This window comes from Somniosus microcephalus, chromosome 23, assembly GCF_052327205.1.
Source record: "Somniosus microcephalus isolate GS21.2 chromosome 23, FLI_Smic_1.0, whole genome shotgun sequence".
Taxonomy (NCBI): Eukaryota; Metazoa; Chordata; class Chondrichthyes; order Squaliformes; family Somniosidae; genus Somniosus; species Somniosus microcephalus.
The window spans coordinates 33,351,516-33,369,849 of NC_141009.1; the positions used below are offsets into that span (position 1 = coordinate 33,351,516).

The 18,334-nt window shown below is 41.2% G+C and overlaps 1 protein-coding gene across 5 annotated transcripts in view; it reads right to left on the bottom strand.

Annotated features, from left to right (window-relative positions):
* The window catches only part of LOC147101798 (regulator of G protein signaling 3-like), a 311,192-nt gene that overhangs the window by 274,578 nt on the left and 18,280 nt on the right, over positions 1–18,334 (bottom strand). For 4 of the 5 annotated variants that reach the window (XM_085965760.1, XM_085965756.1, XM_085965757.1 and 1 more), the window contains exon 2: positions 1,449–1,599. In XM_085965760.1, coding sequence (XP_085821886.1) covers positions 1,449–1,596 — 148 coding nt within the window. In that variant the 5' untranslated portion in view covers positions 1,597–1,599. Of the gene's footprint in view, positions 1–1,448; positions 1,600–14,690; positions 15,028–18,334 lie in introns of those variants that run through there. The other variant, XM_085965758.1, reaches the window with a different exon arrangement.

Here is an 18,334-nt window from a genome sequence, read left to right on the forward strand (position 1 = left end):
TGTGTAAAAAATTGTGGGCTGTCATTCACCATTTTAAAGTCCCTTCCTTGTTTTCTTGAACATTAACAATGTTCAAAATAAAAATTGATTGAAACTGATTCCTTGAATTTATCCAGCTTTTTCAGTCACACTTTTTCCCCACCGATTTTCTCCCATTTTTGTACACTAAAAAGGCTTGCATGTATATAGCACCTTTCACGACCACCGATCGTCCCAAAGCGCTTTACAGCCAATGAAGTATTTTTGAAGTGTAGTCACTGTTGTAATGTAGGAAACACGGTAGCTAATTTGCACACAGCAAGCTCCCACAAACAGCAATGTGATAATGACCAGATAATCTGTTTTAGTGATGTTGGTTGAGGGATACATATTGGCTAGAACCCCGGGATAACACCCCTGCTCTTCTTCGAAATACTGCCATGGGAACTTTTACATCCACCTGAGAGAGTAGACGGGGCCTCAGTTTAACATCTAATCCGAAAGACGGCACCTCCGACAGTGCAGCACTCCCTCAGCACTGCACTGGAGTGTCAGCCTAGATTTTTGTGCTCGAGTCTCTGGAGTGGGACTTGAACCCACAACCTTCGGACTCAGAGGCGAGGGTGCTACCAACTGAGCCACGGCTGACACTAATAAAACAAATTTTAAAAATGCTTTAAATTGGCAATAAAATCTGACTTTAAATATCCTTACACCTATTACCCAGCTACTAGCAGCTCATTCAGCCACTATTTTCCTATCCTCTAAAGCCCCCCTACCCAGTTCCCTCCACTCAGTCACTTCTCTCCCGACTTTCAAATACCTCTTCAAAATCCTGCTCTTTGGCTGTACCTTCAGGCCCCAACCCTACATACTCAGTTTATTTGTTTTCCCCTCGAGCTTAATGAAAAGTACATTAAGATTTTTTTTCTACATGTGAGGAGTGCAATAGAAATACAAGTTGTTACTGACTGATGACAAGTGTCAGCCAGAACAGTAAGTATTGGGTCATTAACCAATACCGTTCACATGGGTGTCAACGTAGCAATGCTGATTTTTTTTTTTAATTCTCAAAACAACTAATTTTTAAGCAAGTGCAGAACATTTAAAACATCTATCTATTCTATCCAACACCAGTAAAAAATCCAAAAGGAAAACACTGAAAATGTGTAAATTTAACACATGCAAGAGTGGAGAATGTTGTTCATTCATGGGGGAAAGTAAGCAGTTACTCCGCATACTGGCTCCTTTTGCACAGCATGGGAGCAAGGGATACCATGTGAATTAGCACTGCTTGGCATCAATGTCACAAACTTCACAAGGTGGTGTTACCCATCATGTGGTTGCTCCAGAACATTTTTCCAACTTCAGTGGTATATGAAGTGTACTGAATAAAGAACATTGGTTCTCAGTAGGTCTAAAATGCTGCAATATTTCTAAATTTGGCAAAATTTAAAGCAATTCTGTACCTTTTCCTTTTACACCAACATGACTGATCTTCCTCTTCTTTTTAGGGTAAGAGGATTTTTTCAGCCTCAATGAAGTTGCAGTGACTGGCTTTTGAATTCTGACTGCATATATATTCTGGTCCTCAGGATTCTTCGGTCTATGTTCCATTTTCTGAAAAAGAGAACAAATGTATTAAAAATAATTTAAGATTATTGCTTAGCTCCTCCAATGGCGTACTGGGTGTAACACTAAGCTATACATAATACTCTGTAGGCACCAAGTTTAGCCTGAAGCTAAGGAGGCCAGAAGATTCCAGTTATGATTCCTGGTCTATGCTGATTTAGTTAACCTCAGCTGGGGCACCAGTTGAAGCAACAATTGGCCTCACCACCTCTTGACTAAGGAGAGAAAAAATTAACCCAAGTTCTAATGCCTGATTGCTATCCAGTGACATCTGCTGGAAAGTGATTGAAGACATCAGGTGAAAAAAGAACTTTATTTTTTTGAGATGTCCTCCATGGAAAAACAGCCTGCCAACGCTGATCTTCTAGAGTCATGTATGAAGAATGACAACTTGGATGAGATACCAAAGAGGCACAGCCAGCAAGAATACCCAATCAACAATCAGCATCTTCAGGTGAGGAGACAACAGTATAGACAGAATAAACCGGTTTCTTTGCTTCAATCTATCAGTCTACAGCTCAAAACAGTTAAATGACATCTACAGGGATATACTGCTATCTGTCTGTTTCTGAAATAGTTTAAAGATATTCTGCAATTAAATTTTGGAAATATAAAGATGCAGGATTTACATAGTTCAATAAAGCAACTGATTTAACTTAGCATGGATTTTATTATGTTTTTAATTCACAAAATGAAACATTGAATAAATATGCTTAATGACTCTCAAATCAAGGCTGCACAGTCCCAACAAAAAATGTTTTCTTGTTACTTTTCTGGTTACGATTAAGATAATAATGGGCCATAATTTGCGGGTGCGTACGATGTGTATACATACCCGTAAGGGCCGCGCAAGTTCCAGGTTTAGGCATGCGCTAAAACCCAGAACTTGCGATCTGATTTTCTTTGCAGGTCATCCGCATCCCCGGGAAAAGGACATCCGCAGGCTATTTGCCCAACTCCTGCCCAGCGAATGCCCGTGAAATTCTTACGCCTGGTAAAAGCAGGTGTAAGGTCTTTTACCAGCATAAGAGTTTTAAAAACAGAAAAATAAAATGTTATAATTTATACATTTAAAAACCTGTGAAATAAAGTAAGTTTATTTTTATCTCCTTTAAAACATGTAAATTTATTTTTCAAAAAATTAAATTTTTGTTTTAAATATTTAATTAAATGCCATTTTAATTCATTTTAAACGTGATTTTTTTTGTTTATTTGAAGTGTAGAGGTCTTTTTTGGGGTATTCTCATTCATACTTATGGGGATTGTGTGTGTACGGAATCCCCATAAAAGCATGGATGGGGATTTCCTTCTGTCATTTGTTGGGCCGGCCCACGTGATCCCAGGGGTGCTTGCGAATCGCATGTGCCCCTGGGATACGTGGGCCTCTGCCCGCGGGTACCCAGGACCGCAAGTCTCCGTACCTCCCGGACCACCAGGTAGGCACGGATTGGAGGCATTTCCTCACGGGATGCCTCCGGCTGCAAACTGAGAGCCAATATATTATGCACTAGCACATCTCTCGTGGCATTGCCCATGGTGAGTTGGAAGATATGCTGTTTTGTAACAATAAAGATATTATGTTATCTGATGGGCAATCAGGCCACTGATCTGCAGAAGTAAAATTCTGTTTCATTAGATGGTACTCTAGGACTTAGAGCAGTGTTTTGCAAATTCGATTCAGCATTTACTAAAAACAATAAATGAGTGGTCTTGACTATCATTACATGTTTTTAACTGAGGTAATTTAATGTTTCTCTTTGACCATTTTTAAGGACCAGAATAAAAGGGAAGATGTTGATGGTTCTAGGGATGTAGAAAGTGTTTAGTAATACAGCGGCAGGAAGTGGACAGTCGGGTTAATGGGGTTTGTAAGTAGTGTAAAGTGTTATTCTGGGGTAGGTGGTAGAACGATGACGGCGATGCTGCATTTCATAGGGTGGTATAGAACATTGGGGGCGGGGGTTGGGGGGTGGTGTGTGTGGCTGCTGGAGCCAGAGCCTGGCAGTGCTATGGTGGGGCTGAATGGGTGCTCAGGATAGAAGGAGCAAAAAGTGTTCAGGTAAAGAAGCTAGTGGGCGTTTATTGCTGGTACTAGTAGGATTGAGTGGCGAGTGACAGGAAGGCATGGGGCTTCGAACAAAAGCTAGAAAAAGGTGGTAGGAGAGAACAGGCCTGGGGGATGTATGGGTGCTTGAGCGTGAGGTGATACGAAGTAATGAATGTTAAGGGAGAGGACAGGTTGACATTCAGCATATCAGGAGAAAACGGTGGTAGGAAAGTGGAAGAACGGGTGAAGGTTTGGATGTGTGATGGGAATGGTAGGAGGGAATAGCAAGTGGCAGAAAGTAGTGGGCGTCAAAGGAGTAGCAAAAGGAGTTGGAGAACACAGGAAGGCATAGGTGTTCGGGGTGGGAAGCAGTAAGCCTGTGTGGGGAACAGTGCTTGGGGTGGGAGGAGCAAGTGCACAAAGCATGGTGGGGGAGAGGGAGTGTGATAGACTATATCTGTATCTTTCATGAGCAATGCAATGAGAGATCCACTAATATCTCATCAATGGCACACACTTCCCCCTGTACACATTAACATAAAAGTGAACTAATTGCATATCTGTTGTAGCTTCAGTTTTGTGTGCTATAAAATTCAGAAAGTGTACTCAAGCAGAGAGACAGAGACACAGACTGACTGATTTTCCTCATCCTCCAGTTCCTTTTTAAAAAAAAAACATGTGCTGACTTTTGTAGCAAACAGTAAGCCTCCAATTATCTCACCTGTGTTTTGTGTGCAATTATGTACAAACAGAAACATTCTAATTGCTGGTACCTGTAAAATAAAGAGCAAAATAGAAGCAGCATTTTGAAAGCAGAGAAACCTTCTTTGAGGTAAATGGATGGGGTGGAAAATGGACCAGAGGGGAACGAAGAGGTGGGGGGAGCACATGATGGGGGCAGGAATAACAAGGGAGCTGTTCGAGGCTCCCTCTCCACATCACGTCACACCACTTTCCATCGCAAAGGAAATAATTAAGGAAAAAGACAGAACGCAGAAGAGGACAGAGAAAGCAGCAAAAAGACTAGTTAGGGACAGAGAAGTGAAGAGAAGAGTCACAGAGGGAAACAATAATATGAAGACAACAATAAATATTTTCTGACTTATCATGTGCAGCAGCACAGGGTATCCGTGTCTGTGTGTGCAAGTGATGATGTGTATTTGTAATAACTAATGCTAGAGCTCCATCTTTTGGACAATACAAGCATCTAACTATTTAACAAAAGGTACACCTCGGAAACACACAACCAGAGAAGGCACAAATGGAACAGAAAGCTTTAGGGCGAGTTTCATTGATTCACTGAAAAAAAATCCTCACAGATTTGCTCTAAAATCATGACAATATTTTGACTTTCTAAAACTTATTTTTAGCAAAGAGTATGATATTATTTGTATGGTGAGGAAGAATTAAGATCAGTATTCATATTACTTTTGATCTTTTAAGTCAACTCCGATTAGATATTACAAAATTATTAAATTTCTGTATGTATAACGAGCACATAAAATATTTTGGTGATGCCATATCATAATGTGAATATAGCTTTAAACATCCATGCCCTTTTGTCAACCAGCCAGCCCAGACTGCTGCCGCCCGTGTCGAGATGATGCAGTCTGGAGCCGGGCCTTCTAGGCCCAGAGCTGCTCGAGGTCACTCTCCAAGGCCATCTGCAGTCTCCTCCACTGAAAGTCTGCAGCCTTCCACCAACCATGCTGCAGCCACTGGGTGGCACCTCGTAGGAGCATTAGGACAGGCAAAGGCACACAGAAGAGGCACTAAGGGAATGCACAAGGATGATTATTTTATTTTTGTGTGCAATATGGCATGATTTCATTTATAAATTTGGATTGGAATGTGTATTTAGTGTTGGCTTTTATGTTTGCATTATGGGCAAGAGAACAATGTGATGATCAGTGCCAGAGGAAAGGTAAGGAGTGTTGGACTGTTGATGAATGGAGAGTTGGAGTTGAGGTCACTGGTATCGCTCTTGAATTATTTGTTTACATACAGCCCAACAGAAAGGGACTGTCTAGGTTGCAGCCTCCCTTCCTCTAGTTACCGGCTTCCATTCCACTAACTCCTCTTCCGCCTCCTCCTCTTCCACCTCCTCCTCAGCTTCTTGTCTGATAGGTGGTGGCAAGGGCTGTTGCTCATGATGGCAAGGTTGTGCAGCATGCAGCATATCATGAAAAATCTTGAGACATGCTCAGCCGAGTACTGCAGGGCTCCTCCAGAGCGGACCAGGCAGCGGAATTGTTGCTTCAGGACGTCAATGGTCTGCTACATCAGATTTCTTGTGGCAGCATGGCTTTCGTTGTATGCCTGCTGCGCACTGTGCGTGGGTAGCGGACCGGAGTCATGAGCCATGTCATCAACGGATAGCCTTTGTCGCCCAGCAGTCACCCATTGGTTTGCCGCGGTGGTTGAAATACAGCTGGCACCGAGGACTGCCGCAGAATGAACACATCGTAACTGCTGCCAGGATACCAGGCATTGACCTACATAATGCGCTGCCTATGGTGACACACCAGCTGCACGTGAGGGAGTAGAATGCCTTTCGGTTCAGGTACATGGCAGAGTTGACATGAGGCACTGCAATGTGTGTGCAGTCAATGGCACCCTGCACCATGGGGAAGCCTGCAATCCTTGCAAACCCTTGTGCTCGCTCCACCTGCTTCTCTCTGGCAAGAGGGAATGAGAAGTTATCTCTCTTTGCATAGAGAGCCTCAGTAACCTATCTTATGCAGCAGTACAGTGCAAACTGCGAGATGATGCTAATATTTCCAGCAGCAGCCTGGAAGGATCCAGACGCATAAAAGTTCAGAGCCACAGTCACCTTCACAGCCACTGGCAATGCGGTCTCAAACATCGATCGTCACTTAAGTTCAGGTAGAGAATTGCTCTCGAAACACCCTCTGCGGATATGGTCTTCTGCTGAGAACCCTGCGCCCCCTCCTCCTCCTCCTCCTCTCACATCACTCATCTGAACACCGACATCTCGATCCCGCCAAGTCCTTCAACCCGACGGCCCGACTCCTGTAACTTGGTGTGGTTTGGAGCCGTCGGGAATCCCACACTTCAAGCTTTAAAATAGGGATTAGGCTAAAAACTGCCTGTTAACTACCTGTTAACAGGCAGTTAATTGTCACCAATATCTTCCCGCCTCGGGTAGGCGGGTCCCAGTGCGGGGTGGGTACCCGCCTCCTTTGAAACTTACATGGAGGCGGGTTGGGGGCGGGATGGTGTCGGGACCCCCGAATTCGGGACTTTAACCCCCCGCACGCCTCCAATCCCGACTCCACGGGTCAGTTAAAATCGAGGCCCTGGTCTTTGCTGAGTGATCGAGGGCTCAATGAGGGTATTGGCACACGTCATAAATTGCCCCTTGATCCATGGAAGAAGAAAATATCAACTCGGATTCCTACTCCTAATCTGCGTGAAACGCACTGCCAGTGTAACAGTGATCAAAAGGTCTAAACTAAAACCTGGAATATAAGGATTACGCTTTTCCTCTTGACCTTTATTTTGGATTCCTAACAGTCATTTGTTTCAACCGATTTATAACAAACTGATAAATTAGCTTGCTCCATTGTTTGGGTGGTCCAGCTGGTACAATTCCTATTGGAAGAGATGTACTATATGCACAAAAAGATTGGATCTGTACCAAACCTACTATACATCAAACAAGACTTCACAGAGTTGTGGAGTTGGAGTCAAAACTTTCTTTTACAAACCTTTGGAGGGGCTACCCTTCTGCCAGCATTTGTCCTTTTACATGAACATCAGTACTACTACATAAAGTAGATATTTCTGTTTCTGGGAACAGAGAAGGATAAGTATCTATGAATTCCAGCTCTGGTTCATCGTCATTATATTGGTCGGTGGCATCAGTTGCTGCCAATTCAGTTGTCAAAGCTGATCTTAAACTAAATTTTGGGCTGTGCTCACTAAGTGGGGAATCTGGACTGGCATCAACATTTTAGTTACTACTGCTCAGGTGGCATATTGAGTGTGAAGTTTCACAGCCCAAGCTGGGTGGAGTTGTGTGAGCTTTAAAGGACCGTTATGCCCTCTCCTCAGCATTGAATCAACAATGAAAGTAAATCAACCATTTCTGGACGATGCCGAGAACTTTTTGCCAGGCTTGCTGCTTTCTGGTCGCTCCAGGGTGTGGTCTCTTTGCAAGGAAGATAGAATGAAGCCATTTTATCCTGCAAGATTATCTTCTAGCAATGTGAAACATTCTCAGGTCCTGCTGGTTAATCTTTGAACATGGTGTACATCCCTGGCAATTGAGCAACATTGGTACATGACAAATATTTTTCATGAGTATTAGTCACTAAAGATATGTAGCTCTTGAAACTGGTGCTGCATCGGCCAATGTCAAGTGCAAAACCAACCAATATCATCATGCACGATTCAATTTGCCAACGTGAATGCATAAACAAAATGCATTCCAGATTTAGAAGCCAAACCTCTCCCTCCACACTTCACTACAAAATTACAGCTCTTCTCATGAATATGACCATCCCATTTAAGACCTCCAATCAGAAAAGCATGTCAATATCCTGGTTTGACCAAAACCTGGCTCACGAATGGCAACTCCTCTATGAATTCCCTTGTCTCTCCAACCCACAATCACCTTCTAATACCTGGAAAATACATCACCTAGCAATTCCTTCACAGATGCACTCGCACACTCCAAACTTCCCCAATTCGAGCCCACTCGGGTTAACATTTTCCATAACTGTTCCACCTCCTCTTTCAATACCGTTGTCTCATCAGCTGAGACATTCTCCCATGCTCACTGCTCCCCCATTACAACATTGCTATCAAATCCACAGCCGTAAACTTGAGCACAGTTGGTGAACAATCAGCTTAGCCATCCATTGACAAATGTGGCTTGACGTTCTTGAGCTCTACCATCACTCACTTTGCATGGTCAAATTCTCATACTACTACGAGATCAAAAACAATTCTAAATTCCTCTTCATTACTAAATGTCTCCTCGAATTACCTTTCACTGTATCTTTCATCTTCACCTTAGATATCAATTGTTAATTCTCATGAAAACAGTAATAAAATGAGTTGATGTTCCCCGAGCTTACGTTAAGCTTCACCTCCTCCACACATGCCAATTCTCCACCTCACTCTGACCTTTCTGTCTTTGGCCTTCTACACTGTTCCAGGGAAACTCAACGTAAGCTCAAGGAACAACACTTCATCTTTCCCCTAGACACTTTGCAGCTCTCTGGCATTAACAGTGACTTTAACAACTTTGGGCCTTAATTACAACTCCCATTTCACTCTGGCATTCGGTACTGGCAATGTGAGTTAGTGTGCCACATTTTCTGGGTTGGAGGGAGGGAGCAGGCTGGTACTTGGGATGTGTACCCCCCCCCACCCCCCTCCCCATCGGAATGCTACTGGTGGGATGGTCTGCACCCTTGGCTTTTGAGCTGTTTTTCCTTCCACCAGACTCCCAGGGCACTGGAGCTTGCTCCGCCTTGCCGCTTTTTCATGCCTCCCTTTCTACCTATCCCCTTTAGCTATTCACACACTCTGTGTCTCATATGTCTTTTATTTCTTTGATTTCTCTCAGTATGCTTCCTTTTGTCTCTTGCTAATATCACACCTGCAATTTAATCATCCTGCAATTTCTCCACCCAAGCACTTCACAGATGATTTTATTTAATTTTCTCAGTGTATGTGTGTGTGTATTTCTTTTTCCCTTCCCCTTCTCTTGTTGTGTTCCTTTTTAAATGCTGCTGATTTTTGCTTTCAGGGCCCCTTATCCTCACCTTCTACCCAACTCATCTCCACATTTGCAAAATCATTATTTGCCACCTTCAATAGGATCCACCAACAAGCACATCTTCCCCTGCTCTCTTCTCTCTCCACTTTGCGGAGGGACCATTCCCTCCAGAATACTCGTGCTCATTCTTCTACCATCTCTGCCACTTTTCCATACAACTTTAACAGATGCAAAACCTGTTCATTTACCCACACCATGGTCTTTTAACACTCCTTCCATGAGACATCCTCCAGTCTAATACAGGAAACTTTGTTATATCCGGCACCGACGGGACCGATCTATCAAAACTGCCGGACATACCAGCGTTAATGTTGAAGCATACGGAGGTTTTCATCTCCGTATCTGACAACAAACACTGTTGCTTAGCAACAGCTTCAAACAGTCGGCCCGTACCTTGGAAGCGTCTCTGTAGCTTAGCAACAGCTTGAGAGAGACTTTCCAGAGCCTGACTGTTGGGGGGAAAAAAAGCCAGGAGAAGAAAAAAAACCTAACAAAACGGCTCCTGATTTCTGCTGGTAGATCGAGGTTTCCGGACATACAACCTCCGGATAAACCAAAGTCTCCTGTATGCTGAATTTTATGATTATGCAGTCTCCTCTACACTAGAAGACCAAATACAGATTGGGTAAACATTTTGCAGAATATTTCCACCCTGTTTGCAAGTGTGATCCTGATCTCTCTGTGGCTCGAGATCTCAATTCCCCACCTGTTCCCATTCCGACCTCTCCATCTTCCATGTGTTACACTGTTGTAACCAAGCTCAACACAAACCTCAGGAACAGTATCTCATCTTTCTCAGAGGACCCTCAGATGAACAATAACTATAGCTTTCTCCCCCCATTTTCTCAGGCAGGGTTACTGGGACTGTACAAAGGCAACAATATGTCCTAGAGGCAACAAGGGGGCATGCCATATTAGATTTAGTAATGAGCCAGATTTAATTAACAGCCTAACTGTGAGTGAACATTTATCCAATAGCGATCATAACATGATCGAGTTCAATGTAACGTTTAAAAGGGAGAAACGCGCAACAGCTATTCTATATTTGGGTAAGACCGACTTCAAAAGGGATGAGACAGAGACTGTCCAAAGTAAACTGGGCAAATCTGTTAAGGGTAAAATGACAGAAAATCAGCGGGAGATGTTCAAAAAAGAATTTAGTGTGATACAGAACCAGTTTATACCCCTCAGGCAAGAGTTCTACTTGCCAAAAAAAAGCCATGGACGACTAAAGAGGTAAAGGACAGCATAAAACTAAAAGGAAAAGCATACAAAAATGCAAAAAATAGCACAGATCCTGGCGAACGGGAAAGATACAAAGAACAGCAAAGGGTCACAAAACAGATAGTAAGAGCTACAAAAAGGGAGTATGAAAGGAAACTTGCAAAGGATATCAAAATCAACACTTTTTTTTACAATTAGATTAGGAAAAAGAGGGTATTCAGGAGCAATGTTGGCCCCTTAAAAACTGAAAGCGGTGATATTATCAATGATAATAAGGAAATGACAGACATGATGAATAATTACTTTGCATCAGTATTTACAGTAGAGGAAGTGGATAGCATGCCAGAAATCCCAAGCAAACTAAATCAGGGACAGGGACTCAATAAAATTAATTTAAGTAAAATAACAGTAATGAAGAAAATAATGGCACTAAAGAGTGACAAATCCCCAGGACCAGATGGTTTCCATCCCAGGGTTTTAAAGGAAGTATGTGAGTACATTGCAGGCACCCTAACTATAATCTTCCAGAGTTCTCTTGATTCAGGAACTGTTCCTTTAGATTGGAAAATTGCACATGTCACTCTGCTACTATAAAAATGGTGAGATTAGGAAACCAGGGAATTATAGACCAGTTAGCCTAACATCTGTTGTCAGGAAATCGCTAGAGTCTATAATTAAGGATAGGGTGACTGAACACCTCGAAAATTTTCAGTTGATCAGAGAGAACCAGCATGGATTTGTGAAAGGTAGGTTTTGCCTGACAAACCTTTTTTTGAAGAAGTGACTAAAGTAGTGGACAGGGGACTATCTATGGATATTATTTATATGGGCTTCCAGAAGGCATTTGATAAAGTCCCACATAAGAGACTTATCTAAGGTAGAAGCCCATGGAATTGAGGGCAAATTACTGACCTGGTTAGGAAATTGGCTGAGCGGCAGGAGACAGGCAGTAGAGATAATGGGTAGGTACTCAAATTGGCAGGATGTGACTAGTGGTGTCCCGCAGGGATCTGTGTTGGGGCCTCAACTATTCACAGTATTTATTAATGGCTTAGATGATGGCACAGAAAGTCATATATCCAAATTTGCCGATGACACAAAGATAGGTGGAATTGTAGGCAGTGTAGATGGAAGCATAAAATTATAACGGGATAGCGACAGATTAAGTGAATGGGAAAACTGTGGCAAATGGATTTCAGTGTAGGCAAATGTGTGGTCATCCACTATGGACCTAAAAAGGATAGAACAGGGTACTTTCTAAATGGTGAAAGGCTAAAAATAGTGGAGGTCCAAAAAGACTTGTGGGTCCAGGTACATATATTAAAATGTCATGAACAGGTACAGAAAATAATCAAAAAGGCTAATGGGATGCTGGCCTTTATATCTAGAGGACTAGAATACAAGGGGGTAAAAGTTATGCTGCAGCTATACAAAACCCTGGTTAGACCACACCTGGAGTACTGTGAGCAGTTCTGGGCACCTCACCTTAGGAAGGATATATTAGCCTTGATGGGAGTGCTGCGTAGGTTTACCAGAATGATACCCAGACTTCAAGGATTAATCTATGAGGAGAGATTACACAAATTAAAGTTGTATTCCCTAGAATTTAGGAGGTTAAGGGGTGATCTGATCGAAGTTTAAGATATTAAGGGGAACAGATCGAGAAAAACTAGTTCCACTGGTTGGGGATTCTAGGACTAGGGGGCATAGTCTAAAAATTAGAGCCAGACCTTTCAGGAGTGAAATTAAGAAAAACTTCTACACACAAAGGGTGGTAGATGTTTGGAACGCTCTTCCACAAACAGCAATTGATGCTAGATGTTAATTTTAAATCGGAGATCGATAGCGGGTATATGGAGTTAGGGCGCAGATCAGCCATGATCTCACTGAATGGCGGAGCAGGCTCGAGGAGCTGAATGGTCTACTCCTGTTCCTATATTCCTATTTGTTGGCATCTGGGATATGGTAGGTTAGCGTTGTGGGTATGGACTCATCAGAATACAGTTCCGGTGGTGGGGTGGGGGGGGGGGGGCGGGGGAGAAGGTCTATGCCTGCAGTTGTCCCATCTTTCCAAGTGCTACGCTGGTGTTTTCAGCATTTTCTGTTGGTATTTCACTGCCTCATTTAGCTATTTCCATCACCTTTTACTCTTTTAATTGCCTCACTTAGATGATCTCCACTGGTTTTCACCTCTTTTCAGCTCATCCTTCCTATCGTTTCTCTTCCTCTCTCACCCCACCCACTTTTGTTCAGTTTATTTGAAGGGCTCATGTATCTCTGAGCTCTCAGCTCTGACAAAGGGTTTATACCTAAAATGTCAACCGACCTTGTCTCTTTACAGGTGCTGCTGGACTGCTGTCTATTTCCAGTATTTTCTCTTCTTATTATAGTGACATAAATCTTTTAAATCTGTTGCTGCCTACCTTTCATATCTACTGTTCCTGTGCACCAGTACATAATTCGATTCCCCATTTCAAGTGAGTTTACAGCTAGTCCGAATCAGAGGGTTGGACTGGTCAAAAAATTTCCATGCGGAATATCTATTTAATGAAACGTCTCTTTATACAGCACAGCCCAAGTTCAGCACTAATTGCTTTTTCAATATTTAAAAAGATTTCCAATGGACTGTAATTACTTTGAGGAAAAAAAACTTAAATTATATCTGTTCTAATTTACATATAAAATTCCTTAGAAGAGTGCGAAAAGGCTTTTGCATGTGAGTTTACATCCGAACAAATAGTTAAAAGAGCAATTATCTAAATCCCCCTGTTAAAGTCATGGTTATTAATAATCTGGTGCTCACGTTTGTGTTTCTGAGAAGTTAATCTCAAAAACCCAGGAGCAAAAGGTGAAACGTGCCTATTCACCCTCTGTTGATTAAGAGGCAGTGAGGAGGCAAACATGACTGAGTTTGAATTAAGAGAAAACAAAGATTAAAAGAACACAAGGACGGTCACAGCATGTGAATTGGGCCAGCATATCATTCTCCTGTCATGTTTTCATGATGCATACAATATTAATCTAACTAATGAACTTGAAAGGCCACCAATTGAATTCTGTAACAAAGATCAAAAGGAACTGTACATAATTAATTATGTTTCAGAATACTGTAAGTATAATACAAATGGAAAGGATTGCCACTTAAATAATTCCCCACTCATTCCAAATTATTTAAGTTCAAGAAATTTAAAATCTTTTACAACACATTACACTTTTTTAAAACTATCCACAAATATTCATAATATGGTGTTAACAGAATGTTTTAATTGAAACCAGTTATACTTCAACATCTGTTTTGTCAAAAAAAAAGCTTTTCTGCAATCTTATAAATACAATGACACCAGACAAAACCTGCCAGGAAACTCAGGTCAGATGCCTAATGCCTAAAGATACATTAACACAACCATACCAAGCAATGTCATTACAACTGGACAATATATATAGCTTTTTGTCAATAATTCTCAATTACATTTCACAACTGATTAATACCTATAGGATAAAAATAAAGATGGGGAAAATTAGGTACTGTATTCATAATACACTGCTTTAAATTAGTACGCATGTCTCCCAAAACAGGGTAATTAATTCAATTTTAATTTGGGAGTATTTTACTCCAATTGCAATTGACAAAGCAAACTCCTCTTGCAGGTTGTCATAGCTGCCTGCTGTTAATGTGAGGAGCAGCAACAGTCAGAAAATTCAAACTGTTCTCGACAAAGTCTGCCGGCGATAGAAGCAGCGATCAGGACTGCACCAAATCGGCGAAATGGTTGTCTGAAGGAAACCAAATTCTTGGTTAACTTCTCTTTCTCATTGCCTAATAATAATTTAAGCTTGAGGCAATCTGTAAGCATCAATTTACAAATATAGACAATGCTAGCACAACTAAATTGTTTTCCAACGCTACTTTAAAATTGCATTCAAATGCAATTATTTAGCTGATGAATTTTATTCATGAATAGACTGCTAACTTATTAAACCAAAGAGATTACTCACGTTCGTTATAGTCTCGCTCTAGCACAAAACAAGTTCTTTGTCAAAGTGCTTCTAAGATTTATAGCCTGTTCTTGAGACTTTCAGTATCTTTGCATTTTAAAGCATCAAAATCTGTTAGACTTGCTCAGAATGCGATCCTTTCTTCTTCCCTTTTGCAAGTTATGTATCTGTAGTTTAAAAAAGTCACTTAACTGACGTCTATGCTCTCCCGCTTTTTACCACTCACACTGCTTAGTTTCACTGGATAAACAAGCCTTCTGGCATTCAACCTCCGCCTAGCAGACCAATCACAGGCCTCTTCCTAAAACACAAGACATTTAAACAAATACAGACTCTGCAAGTACATCTTACTAAAAAGGTTCCTGGGGAGTACCAGATGCACCACTTCCTCTAGAAAGTGTCCTGTTGACATTCCACACATTCAAACAGAGATTTTCAACAGCTAAGATGCCAATGTATCACACAAGAAACATCCAGTCACTCATTATTATTTTGCACCATTAAACAGTATTTTAAGAACTAATTTAAGTATTTGTTCAAAAGAAACGTAGTGATTCCAAAGAAAACTGGATTTGACTACCAACACGCAACACGCATGCAACTTTCGGTGACCTATATTCCAGAATTTCTTAAAACATAATTTAATCAACTATCACAATAGTGCAGTAGAAATCAGTTGTAGTTATACAGACAGGCTTGGTAAATTTAACCAGTACTATAGGGGTAATGTTCACTTCACTGCTTGGGTGGTAACCTGACAGAGCAGATCGTCCACCCGTATTGAACCTACTCGATTTTCATTTCCATTGATTTCAATAACAACATCTTGTTGTTATAGAACAACAGCACAACTTGCATTTATATACTGCCTTTAACATAGTAAAATGTCCCACGGCACTTCACATGATCTGCTCTGCCAGTTACCACCCAAGATGAAAATTACCCCGTGTCCTCAGCGATAGTTTCCCCAGCCATACTAAAATTATTTTAATAAAACACATTTTATTTATACAAAGCAAGTTTAATTATGTACTATTCTCTGTAGTCAGAAATACTTACCTTCGTAACATTTAATTAGTCATCTCAAAGTCATACCTGCTAGCTATCAGCATTTCAGGTCATTCACCTGTGTCCTGGTGGCTGCCATGTTTGCTTATAAAACAAGTGACTGCACTTCAAAAGTAATTCATTAGCCACTAAGCGCTTTGGGGCATCCTGATGACATGAAAGATATTATAAATGCAAGCTCTTCATTGCTTTAAAATGTATCTAGAATTCACCATTTTCAATATAAAGATTCACAATTTTCCAGAGGAGAATGCCCTCCTCAACCCCTCTCCCAAGAAATGGATCACTAATTCTGTGCTTTCACCTGCAATTAAAGATCCAAAACCCCTGCAACTACTTGTTTTCAGTTCATGCAGATTTCGTTGCAGAGGTGTTCTTGACTTGTCGACTTTTTGGGGCTTATGCCAGGATTTTTTAAGCTTTCAGTCAGTTTCTGCTAATTTTCTAGGTTGGGATATATGCAAAGTTTATTTATTTTTCTTCCAAAACCTAGCATTGCCAGACTTAAACGTTTGCAAACAGCTACTAAACTGTTTGCAATTCCTTTCAAATCAATCTGGCAAACAGCGATTTAAACTGAAATGAGTTGAAGAAACAACCATCCATTTCTTAACTTTTAGACCCTTTGGACCTAAATATGTGCAAGCACAGGAGGAGTTTTCCTCTCAGCTGCCACACGTGTTAACTATAAAGTCAAATAAAACCAATTTTGAAAGTATGTTTATTACCTTATGTTTTAATTTTAATGGGGGTAACTTTCAATTTTGGCAGGGGTGCAGAATTGGTGGTATCAAATCAGCCGCCAGTCTTACACCACACCTGACTTGCCTTCCCATTGAAGTCAATAGAAAGGAAAATCAGGTGGGCTGCATAACAGGCAGCCAATCAGATACCGCTAGTTTTACGTCCTTGCCAAATGTCTCTTCACCAAAGGCAATAAAAGTAATTTAATCTTGGTAGGTTACCCTTCGGACTTACTGGCCTCGATTTTCTGATCTGGAGCGGAATCCATAAGGCCTTTGCGCTCGCTTACCTCCTTCCACCCTGAACCTGATGGCTTATCTAGAGTCAGGCTAATTATAACATTTGTGGTGGACTCCTAGTGGTATTTGGATCCCACCAAATGCACCACCTTGGAGGTGGGGCAGAGACAAAATCACTACGGCACCTGCCATAGTGGTAACCAGCGGAGCAGTTCAAAGGAAAAAAAACAATTAATTATTTTGTTACGACAGCAAAATGCTGCGGATGCTGGAAATCCGAAATAACAACAGAAAATGCTGGAAAAACTCAGCAGGCCAGGCAACATCCGTGGTGAGAAAATAGAGTCAACTTTTCGGGTCGAAACCCTTTGTCAAGACTAAAGAAGCACAGGAAATGAAATAGATTAAGAGGCCAGGCTGGGAGAGAACAAAAGAGAAGAACTTTTCTTCTCTTTCTTCTCTTTTGTTCTCTCCCAGCCTGGCCTCTTAATCTATTTCATTTCCTGTGCTTCTTTAGTCTTGATAAAGGGTTTTCACCCAAAACGTCGACTCTATTTTCTCTCCACGGATGTTGTCTGGCCTGCTGAGTTTTTCCAGCATTTTCTGTTGTATTTTTAATTATTTTGTTAACTTTCCCACTCTGCATAATGCAATCGACGATCAATTGCATTAGGCTCTGCTGTCCTTCAAACCACCCTCCCTCTTCATACCCAACATTTTCAACATACTATTGGCAGAAAATATGTCAGATAACACATTTCCATCATGAACATTTGATATGAATATACCCAGAAACCACTGGAAAATGGGCAGTAAATGTTCGGCAAATCCAAGCACTTGAATGGATTTAAAAGAAACTGGCTTTAGCAAACTGTTACTCAGCAATAAGACAGAACATTCAAAATACAAAATAAACAAAGTTGATGTAATTTCTATCATTCAAAATATTTCCAAACAAATAATTTTCAGGCACTAACTTCACTATAACCAAATAAGGAATTTAGCTACATCTAAAATAACACATTTATTGCTCAGACAGATTAAGTAATAAGCACATTGTTGAGCTTCAATTCTCTGCAGCTAGATTAATAAAACTCATACAAACATCAAACATCAAGAAAATCACAGCAAACACAAAACTGGCTATTCAAGCTGGACTTAATGCTGCAAAGTTTATGAAACCTGTCTTTACTCACAAAAATTCAAAACTTTCAACAACAAATTCCTACAAATAACTTAAGATGTCTTTGTCCCACCAAACTACTAATACATAATCCATGTCCTGATATGCACTGTCTCCAATCTACAAATTAACTTTGAAGAGACGCAAAATGGATCGAGTGGCAGACTCATTCAATGGGTCTGGTTTCAAAGTGCAACCTTGACTGTCATTCAAGCTTGGTTACCCTTTATAGGCAAGTCTAACCAGTTGTTGCTGGATGAACTGCATACATCAAGGCAGATCAGTGATTTTTTTCTCCCAGAGGTGGGATGGAACAGCATGGTGTCAAGAATATAGCTGTAGTTCAAATTGTACTACTACCACAGATAAAGTGTGGTAGTAGTACAAGAGGCAAGAGGCAGCACGGTGGC